Source organism: Miniopterus schreibersii, assembly GCF_964146895.1.
Source record: "Miniopterus schreibersii genome assembly, chromosome: 9".
Lineage (NCBI taxonomy): Eukaryota > Metazoa > Chordata > Mammalia > Chiroptera > Miniopteridae > Miniopterus > Miniopterus schreibersii.
Window position 1 is genome coordinate 43652030 of NC_138118.1, and position 14382 is coordinate 43666411.

Sequence of the window (14382 nt, forward strand, 5' to 3'; positions counted from 1 at the left end):
CAGAAAGGGTATAAAGCTGCTCAGTAAATGTTTGTTGAATAAATAATTGTCTCAGCCCTTGACAGCTCCTGTGTTCACATGTTCCTGGATATAAAATGTGACTAAATCTGAATGAGATGCATGGTGTTAATAAAGGTTGCAGTGATTTTTTATTTATTTATTTTTTTTTTTTTGGCTTTTCTGTATTTTTCAAATGTATCTTCAAAGAACATGGATCACTTTTGTTATTTTTTTAAATGTACATTATGAAAATAACCGGTAAATAAAAAGTAAAACAGGAGGGTGCCAGCGGTTAAGAAGCCAGAGGCATCCTCTCCATGCTGTGAGGCTCTGAACCAAGGGCCCCAGGCACATTGGGTGGGCCCAGCATGGGCGTCCTCACACTTCAGGACTCTTGTCACAGCTGGGTTCTCTCTCAGCCTCTGTTTCCACAGGCCTCCTCACCCACCAGGCACTGATTAATAACGCTTCCCTTCAGTTACAAGACTTAGTCAGAAGTGGAAATAGAAACAAGTACTAGAGTGGGGAAATAACAGGCCTCACCCAGGACCACCGGCAAATTAGAAATTCAGTGTGCCTTAGTCCCCATCCTGCCCCATTGCACAATGTGGGGGCGAGCTGGGTCCTCATGCACCTGAAACCCAAGGACTACTCCACTCTGGAAGCTGGCCTCACCCTTCTAGTAACACTCCTCCTCCAAGGCAGCTCCTTGCATATGACAAATGTATCGATTCCACTTCTCTCTACGAGGCAGGACTGCTCTGAGTAGAGAACACGGAGCCATGCGTGCCTCCATTAAAGCATTTTCTCGGTTGTAGATGAGCCATCGCCACATCAAGAGAAACTCAGCTCTTCCCTGTGGCCTAGCACTGCAACTGGGGGAACCATGATGTGTTTGGTGGTTTTTGTTAAAGACACAGGTTGGGTCTAGAGAATAAGGGCTTAGGGAGTTGGGGAGAAGTTGTTCAGGGGGTTTGTGTCAGAAAACGTTTGCATGCATACACTGTCTCAATTCCTCCATCAACTCTGTCTGTGGTTATGAGCACCTCTCAGAGCTGAAGTGTCTCTAGAGCCAGTGGGCTAAGAAGGGGTAGGCCCAGATGCCTCCAGTTCTCTTCCTCCACCCAGTGGTGCACAAGGAGATGTGACCACCTGTTTCCTCAAAACTGATCTCTTTTTTTTTTTTTTTGAACAACTTTTGTTCACATGATGTACAATTCACTTGTTTAAAGTGTACAATTAAGTGGTTTATAGTATATTCACAGCATTATGCAACTATCATCTCTATCAGCCTTAGAACATTTTATCACCCCAAGCTCTGGACTGAGGTTGGGTAGAGCGTTTTCCTGATACACCAAGGCTACAGATTCGATCTCTGGTCAGGGCACATATAAGAAGCAACCAATGATCACATAAATAAGTGGAACAACAAATAGATGTTTTTCTCTCTCACACCCTTTCTTTCTCTCTCTAAAGTCAATAGTTTGTTTTTTAAATGAAAAGAAAATGAACCCTCCACCCTTTTGTAATCACTCCCCAATTCCCTCCAAGCCCCCCAGCCCAAGGCAAACACTAATCTAATTTTTGTCTCTAAAGTTTTTTCTATTCTGGACATTTCATATAAATGGAATCATTCGATGTGTCCTTTTGTGTCTGGCTCCTTTCATGTAGCATAATGTTTTCAAGGCTTACCCGTGTTGTAGCAGGTATCAGTACTTTATTCCTTTTCATGGCTGAATAGTACTCCATTGTCTGGTTATGCCAGGTTTTGTTTATCCATTCACCAATTAGTGAATATCTGGGTGGTTTCCACTTTTTGCCTATTAGGAATATTGCTGCTATAAACATGCATGTACAAGTTTTTGTAAGGACATATGTGTTCATGTCTCTTAAGCCACATAACTGATCTCTTAACAATATATGTCTGACCCTGTCATTTCTTTGTTTCAAAACCTTCAATGTTCCCCTTGTTCTTAAAATCAGGTTCAAAATCCTTACCTTGGTCTACAAGGCTTTCGTCTTCTGGGCTCTCCCCTTGTTCTTCCATCCCAGCCAGAAGTTTCTTCCGACACACAGAACCTCTTTCCTTGGCAGACCTGGCACTTTCTTCTTCCTCCCCGGCCCTTTGTTTGTCTAACCCTTACTCACCCTAATGTCTGAGCTGAAATAGCTCCTCCTCCGGGAAGTCTCCAGCGCCTCCTGAGTTTAGGTCCATATGCTCTCATGGACCCTGCACATCTCAGCACGTCCGCAGTTACAACCACATGATGACTGGTGGGATTATCTATTTAATGTTTCTCTCTTCTCACTGTAGGCTCCAGGAGCACAGGGCCCTCATTCCTGTTCACTAGTCATCCCCGCATCCAGCACGGTGCCTGGCACACTTAGACACTTGGGAAATGTTAGTCAGATGAATATGCATGATGATGGCAGCAAACAAGTCTCTCGTTTTGAGGCTTCCTTTTGCCTTGGTGTCCCCCTCAGATGATGGGGAAACACAGACAACTGCTGAAGCAGGGTGACTCCTCTTTATATTCCCAGGCCCTCTGACCCCCTCACTCACCTGAGAGACCTCTGCTTAAGTCAGAATGGGTTTGGGAGCGGCCCCCTCCTAAAATAACTTGTGCCTCAGCTCACATGTACTCTCTCGGGACAGGCTAATGCCCCATTGTATGGGATTCAGGGAGCCTGGACACCACCGACTAAGCCCGCAGCAGCAGCCATCCATTTCCAAGGGTGAAATGAGGTGTTCTCTGAGGCTATTGCTTCTCTGAGAGTTGGGGAGCTGCGTTATGACTAACCACCTTCCCTTTAGTGAAGATTATTGCCTTTCTGCATGTCTCATTTGAAAAACTGTCCTTGAAGAAATTCCAAAAGGAAGCTATACACCTTCTGAGACTTAATTGCTTTTTCAAAAACACCTGTTTTCATTTCCCCCACAGATATGCACTTATTTGGCCATTATCCAGCACATGACGACTTCTATCTCGTAGTGTGCAGTGCCTGTAATCAGGTCGTCAAGCCACAGGTTTTCCAGTCGCACTGCGGTAAGTGGACTCCTGCAGCCGCTCGCGGAGCATCGTCTGCCCTGTGTCTGTCTTAGCCCAGGGCTGTGGGCATATTCTTCCTGGGGCTCTGCCTCTGCTCACAGGGTAACTATTTTAGGATCTGTAGTCCTTCTCCTGAAATTCTCAGTCCTGTCAAAACAAATGGGAGAAAACCTGCAACTTGTTTAGGTAGATGGGACTAGACAGAAACCATCCACCCAGCCTTCCAGTGGCCTCTGCAGGTGACAGAGAGGAGGGGAGAGCGGTGTCTTGAGGAGTCACTCCTGCAGCCTGACATTTTGTTCCCCTGAAAGAGAGGTCCAGGCGGAGTCTCCAGATCTACACAAAGGAGGTCTGGGAGTCAAGGGCTGGCCCCTGTGGGGCCATCTGGGTGCTGCCCTGAGGAAAAGCCTTGCATATAAAGCCTCAGGTTCAGCTTCTCTTTTCCAAGAATCCTCCTTGTTAAAAAAAATTCAGGCGTGTTTGGGAATTTACTTTCCTTCTGTATTTTTATATCCTTGGTGTAATAAATTCCCTTCAGCTGGTCATCAGCAAACCCTGGACTCCCCTTCAATGCAGGTGCCATGAATATACAACAGATAAAGTCCACACTGGCCACTCCCCTCAGGAACAAATAAATAGCTTTTTACTTGAGATGGGAGGTTACTTAACCTCTCTGGGTGGAAGTTTCCTTATCTTTAAAGGGAGCATTGGATCAGATGGTTTCCAAAGCTGTAATATGCTGTGAGTTCCAGAACAGTATGTCCCAATCTTTTTATTTAAGCCACACTCCCTGTTGATGAACATAAAATCTAAATGCCCTCCTTTACTGTTAAATTTCAAAGCACATTAAATATTGTGCCTTAAATAAATCAAAGCAATTATAATATTGAATATGCTTTTGCAAACTACATGTTATTTCTTTCTCACACTCAAAATTTCTAATTTCCCCCCACCCTTCAGTTATCATTATTCTGTAGCAATAGGTATAAAATAAAGGGAGTTGAGCATATCTAAGTTCTTCAGTAAATGTATTTGGAACTATAGAATACAGTTGACCCTTGAACAACACTGTTTTGAACTATGCAAGCCCACTTACAAGCAGGTTTTTCAATAACTATACATTCGGTTCTTCATATCCACAAGTTTCTAATCCATGGGTTCAACCTACGGCAAATTGAAACCAGTACATATTTTCAGTCCCTGGTTGGGAACCCACAGATGTGGAGGGCCAACCGTATTTGTTGTGCGCGATTTACGTAAGGGATATAAGGATCTGTGGATTTTGGTATCTGCGGGGTTCCTAGAACTAACCCCCTTGGATACCAAGTGATGGCTATAGTTTTTATATATCCTAATGTCATTTATGAATTTGTAGGTATGTGACATTTACATACATACATCAAATTTGTATCTGTGTATATACTGTAGGTATATTTTGTGTTCATAATATTCAGAAAGAAAATCCAAGCTTTAGGGGCACTTTCTGACACTTTCTGAACTGCACAGGCATAGAAGGCCCTAAAAGTGTTCTACAAAGAGCTCTGTTTAGAGGCCAAGTCTCCTACCCCTCCTTGCAGCCAGCTCTGTGACCTTAGGCTACTTGCTTAATGTCTCAAGGCTTTATGTTTTCTTGTCTCTTCCACAAGGAGTGGCTTTTATGGGCGCTTCTAGCTCTCACATTGTCATATCTGGCAGAGTAAGCATGAGAGGAACAAGTGTGCTCAGCATGAGCTGACCTTCTTGCTCAGTGCTGTGTAGCAAGTGACCCTCCCTTATGCCAGGAAGAGAGAAAAGATCAAACCTCTCCAAAGGGACACTGTCAGAGACCCGGTGGTGGTGCTGCAAGCTAAGGTGACAGGTGGGATCAAGAGCAGAGCAGGGGAGAGAAGATCCCACACAGCTCGTTTGTTGGTGAGTGACCATGGAAGCTCTGTGGCCAGTTGCTTCTGTGTGTCTCTGCAGATGCAGAGGCCAGATCACCCTAAATGGGTTTATCATGCATTCATTCACAGGGATGTGCTGCTGTTCTGGGCACTGGGATACAGCAGCAAGGCAGACAAAAATCCCATAAGCCATTAAAACCTTCACTGGGAACTTAAATCACTGACAGTCTTCAATGGAAGAAACCTGAAATGGACCCAGGACTCCACTGTGCCCTGCAGAATTCTGTCCAATGCAAGGCCCCATCTAGCCAGTGAAGGAGGACTCTATAGGGCTTGGCTTGGCGGATACATGTGCCTTCCTCTATCCTAGGCCTTCTGGGGCAAGAACCAAGTCAAGCTTAGGGGGAGAGCCAAGTATTTTGTGGCATCTGCTTTGAGCAGTGGCAGTAAATTAGTTTGGGGGTTTGGGTTACTGATCTCATCACACAAAGCCCAGTCTCCATTGAGCTTCTTGCTGAACCAGCTGACAAGTAGCAATGAGGACACCTTGTCTTTCAGGTGTGTGTCCCTTTGATTCACAGCCCATATTTATCAAGGCCAGGAGAATGCAAGGCAGAGCTCAGAACCATGGCAATTCTTCGGAGGCAGTGAGGATTTCTTAGTTTGCCTAAGAATTCTTCCTGTAGTTTCATGATATTTCTTTTTTTGCTGTTTTACCTCCTACTCTTGCTATTTTCAACAAGTTAATAAGAATGTCAGTGTGCTAGGTGCCAGGCACTGTGCTAAATGCTTTCCATATCTTTGAGTGTGTAATCTTCTCAACAGCCCTAAGAAGTGAGATCAATATGATCCCATTTTGAACTTGAGGAAAGTAAGCCTTATGAATGCCTTGCCCCAAGTCTCAAAGCTAGGCAGGTGTAGAGCCTGATTTGAATGCAAGCAGCATCTCTTCACAGTCAAGGAAGTGCATGCTTTGCATGCTTGCTAGTCATTGTCCCTCACTGCCTTGCTGCATTGACCATCTGCTGTCCCTACCCTGCTCAAACTCCAAGGCCTGACACATTCACATGCCAGGTAGCACCTCATACTTAGTACAGGGCTTCAAACTTGATTTTGTTAGCTGCAGAGCTTTTTTCAAATAGAATCTCACGTGGAACACCAATCTACAAATATATATGCAAAGCAGAGCCACCAGGGTTGAACTTGGGGTGGGTGCTTGAGACACTCCTGGCCTACTCCTGACCTTCCAACCCACCAGGCCTTCGTAGAAACAGCATTTGAATTTTGTTGTATTCTTATGGACTTTAGAGTCAGGCAGAGCAACATGACTCCCCATTAACTGTGTGGGCAGGTCACCTCCTGTCTCTCCATCTTGTCTGCAAAATGAGTATTCTGCCTGCCTCATAGTGCAAAATGACTGGTGTGAGCACCTTCTTGCCAGTACACCCAGCACGTGGCCTCATTTCCTCCCCACCTCTCCCCATGGCGTCAATCTCCCCTTTGCCCTCCTGGATTTGATACCCATAGAATTCTGTTCTCCTTGTGCCACTTCCCACCTTCTGTCACACACTGCAGTTATCTGTGAACTGTCTCGGAACATCTACCAGCTTTTAGGATCCTTTCAGGACCGGGGATGGTCCTTTTCAACTCTGTATTCCCAACACCCAGAATCATCCCCTCCATGGCCCCTGAAAGCTGAGCTGCAGTGCAGTGGGAGGGACACTGCCCAGGGACCAACACATCTGGGGCCAAATCCCAGCTCAGTCTCTGCTCAGCTCTGAGACCCTAGACTTGTCACCTTGTTAAATGACGGGGCACTGGACTATGTGTTCTTTTAGAAATTTGTTCATTGTCTGCACCTGTGATTTAGCTCCTGGCTTTTGAGGATCATGGCGTACACAGAGAGATGGGCACATGACAGCATTCCAGATCTTGGTCTCCTGCTTCTTTAAGTTTATTTGTTTATTTATTTATTTATTTTTGTTGATTTTGAGAGAGAGAGACATTGATTTATTGTTCCACTTATTTATGCATTGATTGGTTGATTCTTGTGTGTGCCCTGACCGGAGTTTGAACCCACAACCGTAGCATATGGGGACAACACTCTAACTAACTGAGCTACACCGCCAGGGCCTGCTTGTTTGTTTTAAGTGTGTGTGTGTGTGTGTGTGTGTGTGTGTGTGTGTGTGTGTATTTAGGAAGCTGATTCTGGGGACTTTGGAGGTCAGTGGTAATGTGAAAAAGCCATAATAGAAAAATCATGAATTTCAGAGTCAAATGGACCCAGGTTAGACTCTCGACTAACATTTACTAGCTGTGTGACCTTGGGCTAATTACATGACCTTTCTGAGCCTCATTTTCCTCTGAAATGAAAGTGATCATTCTTGCCTTGCAGGGTTACAGAAGGAACAGAGATAAAGTGGTTTCCTGGCACATGGTAGGGAATAAAGAAAGGGTAGCTATTATTGTCAATAAAGTGTGGCTATTTTTTATTAAGTTGAATGTTTCTTATGAAAAATGGGAAAACCAATTCAGTCAAGTGCTTCCTGTCTTCGCTTCTTGCTCCATCTTAGGGGACGTGCATGCTAAGGTCAGCCTACAGACTATGGCCTGTGATTCATCTTCTGCTTCCCACACTCTCGGAGGCAAGAATTGTGAGCCTGAAGATGATCACATTGCCAAGAATCCCAAGGATCTGGCTTTCTAAATATGGTTTATGTTCACAATAGGCCCCAGTATCAGCTCCTTAGGAAACTCTGAAGCTCCCAGGATCTCTCTGGGGTCCCTATCGAGGTCCATCTGGCCTTGGCCACCTAGTCATACAAGGGTCACATGAAGCCCCCTCCCTGAACTGGCCACATTCCTTCTGCTCCTGACTTGTGCCCGAAGCTGGAGTCCCAGACATAAAAAGTTTGGGAGACCTTCTGCTTGGCATGGGGTGGAAGTCCTCTGGGAGCCACCTCCTGTGCCCCCAACCTGTGTTGGCCTGTTAGGTCTGTTCCTGAGTCTGTGCAAGGGCTCTTTAGGTGCTTTGTAAACTTCTTCCCAGGAGATCTAGGATTTTAAAGGGATTGCTTTGTTTCCAAAGTCTCTTAGGTATGTTGATGAGGCTATTTAGGGATGGCTGAAGAAAGGGGGAAAAAGAAACAAAAAGACTTGCCTTGGCATCCTGATCCCACTCAGCAGGCATTGCCTCGTGGTTGGGAATAGCCTCTCTGGGGTCAGTGTGCTTAGATTCAAGTTCTAGCTCTACCATTTACTAGCTGTGTGACTTGGGCAGGTTGCTTTGCCTCTCTGAGCTTCAGTTTTTTATTCTTAAACTGGGGATAGTAATTTACCTCATAAGGTTGTTTTGATGACTAAAGGAACTCACAAATGGAAAGTACTTAGCACAGCAGTGAAACAAAGTTTGCTTTAAAAAAAAAAAAAAAAAAGTTAAGCTATTGTTAACCAAGTAAACCCGTTGCAGAGATTTTAAATGAATCCTTGCCCAAAGGGGTTTTTCACTTGTGATTACTCCAGTGGGAGAATGCCGTGTGTGATTCTCCCTTGTGTGTTAGTGCTGTGGTGGGTCCGAACCTCAGCCCAGGAAGTGTTGTTGCCATTTCTTCCAAAAAGAATCCTCTGTGTGTGTGTGTGTGCATGTGCGTGCGCATGTGTAGAGGTCCTGTCTGTGTGACCAGGCACATATATAAGCTCAAAACAAAGTGCATGATATGGAAAAAATACTTTATTATTTTTAGTAGTAACATTTTTAATCAACTTGGAATATTATAATTAAAAAGAAAAATAATAGGTGAACTCAAGTTATAATTTTGTAATTGGGTTGAACATTTGTGCAGTTGTATGATTTGCCTAAATGAAAGGAGTATGATTTTTTCTTTTTTTATCTCCTAACATAATTACATAATGAGCTACTCTAATGCAGCGTTTCTCAACAGCAGCACTATTAACATTTGGGGCTGGATAATCCTCTGTTGTGGGGCTATCCTGTGCACTGTAGGATACTGAACAGCTTCCCTGGCCTCTATCCACTAGATGCCAGTAGCAGCCCCCACCCCCAGTCATGACAACCAAAACTGTCTCCAGGCTTCGCCAGTGTCCCCTAGGGGACACAATCACTCCCAGTTAAAAACCACTACCGTAAAATATAACACCCCCATCTGTCGTATCATATTATGTGCTTTTCTATATTAAATTTTTCTCCAAGCTAAAATGTGTGTATGTGCACATGTATACTAAGCTCAGAAATAACTTCTCTGGAATCACATGGCAACATGTAGAAAGTTTACTATTTCAGCTTCCACAGAACTGTTGATCATCAAGATAATTTCCTCATCACAGTCACATTCAAAGCATAAAACAAGATATCTTACAGAAGCCCAGAAAATGCAGTCTTTCCTACCTCAAAATTAAAATAAAAAATTTTTAAAAGCAAAATAACACATCCATACACACAGCTCCTTCAGAATTTTCAGCCACGTCTTGTTCTTGCCCTCTGAGCAGAGAAACATACAGCCCCACACCCCATCCATCAGACAGAGATAATCCTTGTATGTCACTGCTAGTTAAATACACACACACACACACACACACACACACACATATGTTAGAACCAAAGAATCTAGATGTCATTCAATAGATGAGAGGATTAATTTTTTCCCTCTTTCTCATAGAGGGCTTTTTATTCCCTTTTCTGATTATATTTTTGAATGCCCTTCAAATAGCTGTTTTGCATGTTGATGGTGATGCAGTAGAATTTAATGAACTGTGAGCTAAAGCAGGGAGGCTGAACTGCAAAATAAATGAGTGACAGCAACTCGCTCATGAAGGCTGGCACCTCCATTCCTTCCGTGCACATCCAGATGCCAATATTGATTGGGTACCGAGAGCAGCACAGCCCAGCAGTGCTACACTTGGGAGGCTCATTAATGAGGTTCCAGCGTTTCCTGCAGTTTTATTTTGTCTGTCTCCAGGTGACCTCTAGTTGAGGAGGAACCAAACCTTTTGTACTTCTGAGCCCTAGAGAAAGTCCATTCCTCCCAATGTCAGCGCCCCCTGGCTTCCTGGGGACCATCACTGGCTAATTAGCCTGCAGAACTTTTTGCCTGAAGGTGCCAGTTGACATAGTGCAGGGCTTGGGTTTTTTGGTTAATTAAGTTGAATTTGTTTGTTGAGATTAAATTTCTGTTGTTATTGTTAGTTGTCTTTTATGAGACTCGATTATTTATACCAGAGAAGTATAAAATAATTAAAGGAAATTGGTCTCATCGAACATATTCTTTGTCAAGTCTGACAATGTTAATTAATAAGACTTGGCAAGAGCATGTAAATCTATGCAAACTTTATTTTGTTAGTAGGATTCTTTTTAACTTTAATTTGATGAATGTATCTCCAATACAGAATTAACTCCTGGATTGATATGTTTTGGGGGCTCCTTATGATCAGAAACAATATCTGCTGCTGCTGTTTTTTGTTTCATCTTTCCATTGTCCCTGGTAAAGTGTATGTCATATGATAGATCTCAAGGAAATCCTTGTACTAGATCCTAAGGGAAGAAATGTCAAACTGACTGATTAGCAAATGGTTAGGCCTTAAATCAAGCATTACAACAAAGAGAATCTACAACGAAATAGGACCACATTTTGCTCCACTTTATATTTTTATATTTTGAACTTGCTTCTGCTCAAATTAGAGTTAATGCTGGGTCTAGAACATAGCAGGTTAGCCTGGTCTCAAACCCTGGCGTTTCTTTTTACTCTGCTAATGGAAGACAAAAATAACAATAACAAAGCTAATAAACTTATGATCCATTATATGTGCTAAGCTTTTTATGTGTTATTTAATCCCATGGCCACTCTAAGATGCTATGGTCATTTTATCCAGATCTCACACTCAAGGAAAGGGAGACTCAGGGTATTTAAGAAATTTGATTAAGGTCAGGCAGATGTAAGTAGCAGAACCAGGATTCCAATCTCTGTCTGACTCCAGATCATGTTAACCACTATACTGGTTGAATGTTTTTGGATCTGCAACACCTTAACTAAACTTTAATACAGAAAAGTCCTTTTTGATTCCTGCAGGATGCTGGAGACTAAATGACAGGTGCCTGGGGGCAGCAGAGCTCCCTGTCTCCTCCTCACTTTTGTAAGCTACACCACTGATCCTGTCTGTTTATTGGCATTGGTGATAAATTTGGGCACAATTTTGAGGGAAGGAGGAAGGGAAGAATAAACCATTTATAGTGAATGTGTTTAGAGCCTTAGCTATAACATTTTAAATAGACCTTTAAATATCAAAAAGTAAAAAGAAGAAAGCTTATAGAAGAGGTGGAGTGGGCACCACCATCAAGTCTGCCTCTAGTTTCTCTAACAAATGAGCAGACCATGAGACCAAACAGTAAGTGATTTCCTCTAAATTCAGTGAATTCCCTTTTTTGGGCATGTTTCTGTGAAATAAGTAGAAATGTTACAAACAAATAGTACATATAGTGGTGCAGCTCAAATCTGGAGATAGATTAATAGGATCTTCATAACCTTAGGATTATTGAATTCATCTTTAATTGCAAATGAACTTCCTATTACTATCTCATCAAAGCCTATGTCTTGAAGGCTGAATGTCTTAGATTACCTTCTTCAACTCACGTGGCTTTGATTTATTCATTTATTTAAAATATGTTAATTGAACTCCTACTTTGTGGCAGGCATTATTCTAGTGCTGCAGATTCGGTGGTGAACAAGACAGGTAAGGGCATGACTTTCTTGAAACCTACTTTCTGATGGGTTTAATAACATAAATAAAAATTTGATCAAGCCCTATGAAGAGCTGGCACAAGAGTCTCCCAGCAGAGAGCCCAGCAGGTGAGGTGTGTTTGAGGGCCTCAAGGAGGTGGGTGGGGAACAGAACTACAGAACTCTCTAGGCCAGAGTTGGAGTTTGTCTGCTTGTTTTTTATGGGTATGATGAGAAGGCACTGGAGGGTACTGAGTGAGGGAAAGACATAATCTGGATTATATTTTTAAAAGATCACTCTTGCTGCTTGGAGCCTGGGGGACTTTGTAAAGACTAATGCATAGTCAGGCAGATGAGAAAAGAATAAACTTGAGGTCTGTTTTGGAAATGTAGCTGGCAGAATTTGTTGATGGAATGAATTGGAAAAGGGAGAAGCCAACATCTAGGGTTAGTTAGTTAGTTAGTTAGTTAGTGGTCTGTCAGGAAAAGCAGCAGACGATGACCTAGAAGCCAAGAGAGGAAAGCATTTCAGAATCCCAGTCAAATGCCAAGAGGTTGAGTGAGAGGAGAAAAGAGAAGAGGTTACTAGATTTACCACCAAAGGTTGTTGTTGACCTTGACAATAACCATTTTAATTATGTCTTGGGATTTTTTTCAAGTGCAGGTGACTTCATTTTTATATCACCAATAGACCTGTTTTTAGGTAGCACCACTTTAAGTGTTTTTCTGCATTTCTGCTGAGCTCAGGTGCCACCCAACCCACTTGTCAGCTGGTCCCTCTGCCCCCTGTATCTCTGTGTCCTATGGCACTGATCACTGTTCAGCAGTCACCTGTGAACACTGGACACTGAGCTCCTGAGGATTGGAACTGTGCCTTTTGCGTCCCTGAATCTCAGCATGGAGCACATTTCCAGACCTAGAGGACAGGAAAGGACTCCTGAAATCCCAATTCAGGTGCTCTTGGCCTCCTCCATTTCACCAATATTAGCATATATGACAGCTATTGCAAGTGCTTGCTTCCTTATCCATCCCCGTCACACACACACACACACACACACACACACACACCTGACTAGGCATTTCAAGGAGCCAGGAGCCCTGTGATGCTCACCATTGTATTCTGAGTTAACACAATGAGTGCAGGATCTATAGTTGGTGCTCAATAAAGGAGGGAGGAAGCAAGCAAGGAAGGAAAATTGGCTTGCCAGTTGTGAAAAAAACAAATTTCACATGTAGGTGAATATGTTCATTGAGAAGAGAGTGCTCCTTGAAAGAGAATGGCTGTCTCTGTTCAGATACAGTTAGAGAGGCTGACAAGGGGGAGCCATCCTCCCTCGTGGAATGCTTGCTGGAATGCTTGCGAGGCCACTGCTTTGATCCCCGACTACAGCTGAGTTCTGGAGGCAGGCACTCTAACATGACCCCCGGCCTCTGACTCATCACTAGCTTGTCCTGGCTGTACAGGCTACTCCATTCCATTCCTCAGAGCTGGATCAACTGAGGAAAACTGGGGGAACAGTCATCGCTTTATTTAAATCTGAGGAAAGAATGTTGCCAGCACTGATTCAGAGGTCATTTTGGAATCCTCCCCATCCTGAGCAATGAGTCGAGCAGCATTTCCCAAACAGTGTTCCTTTCCCGGAGAAGCAAATCAGTGCTCTGACAGCTCAAGTTTGGATGAACACATACTTGGGAAGCACTGTGAGCCAGATTCTGCTCCAGAGGGAGATTCACAGCAGCAGTTAGCCTGTTACAGCACTCAGAGGTCTTGGAGTACAAGACAAAAACACATCTCTTTCTCTTTGGAGTCTCATCACTCTTAATTTATCTGAATTCAACCACATGCACTTGCAATAATAATAATGCACTTTTGTTTCTAATAATGTGGGCCCAGACACAAGGCCACTCCTTCATCTGGTGCCTGAGCAGAGAAACAAAGATCTTTTCCAACCCTGAGAAGACACTGGCCATGGCAAGAGTCCACTGTCCCCAAACCATGTGGAATGTATTTTATGAGCAGAAGGACATTCAAGGGTGTTTTGATTATACATGATTCGCAGCTCACACTCTGATGCTAGAACCCAACTCCTGTCTGAGCTACAACTCTGTTCTTGCAGTTTTCCTTCTGGAAGAGACTCTGGAGCATTCACTCAAGGAGCTCATTCTAGTGCTTTGTCCGGGGTCACCGGCAGTTTCCTCCGAAAGTGTCACATATGGGGATTCCGGGTGTAGGCTGACCTCCGGAACTCTGCAGAAGTCTAAAGAAGGTTCCAAATCCTATTGTTTCTAAAGTCAAAGTGCTTTTTCCTATCATTGTATATTTACTATGGCAGCTCCCCACCCCCCAGGAAAAGGTGCTATTAAAGTGATGTGGCATCTTACAATTAATGGCATCCTGGAGTCAAGGAAGTACTGTAGTTGACATTTTGTGTAGGACTTTCCCTATGCTCTTGCACAGGGCCAGGCACTTCTGAAAAATGAGTGCAAATGGGGGATTGCTACATAGGATACATAAAATGTAAGTAGGGGGAATAAATGATGAAAGAAGAAGTAAACCATTTCACTTTGATGAATCCTACTTCGCATGGAAGGAATTGCATGGAATAATTTTTTTCCAGAGAAAGCAATCATGGTCTTTGTTTTACAAAACTGGAATGACAGATTTCTAAGGTTTAGTTTCTGACTAACCCTGTTATTTACTTGTTTATTAGCATCTTA

The 14382-nt window shown here is 43.4% G+C and overlaps 1 protein-coding gene across 4 annotated transcripts in view; it reads left to right on the forward strand.

Annotated features, from left to right (window-relative positions):
* ATXN7L1 (ataxin 7 like 1) overlaps positions 1 to 14382 on the forward strand; it is a gene marked incomplete at its 5' end in the record, with an annotated part of 234863 nt that overhangs the window by 69148 nt on the left and 151333 nt on the right. For all 4 annotated transcript variants that reach the window (XM_081147541.1, XM_081147535.1, XM_081147536.1 and 1 more), the window contains one exon: positions 2943 to 3047. In XM_081147541.1, coding sequence (XP_081003667.1) covers positions 2943 to 3047 — 105 coding nt within the window. The remainder of the gene's footprint in view (positions 1 to 2942; positions 3048 to 14382) is intronic.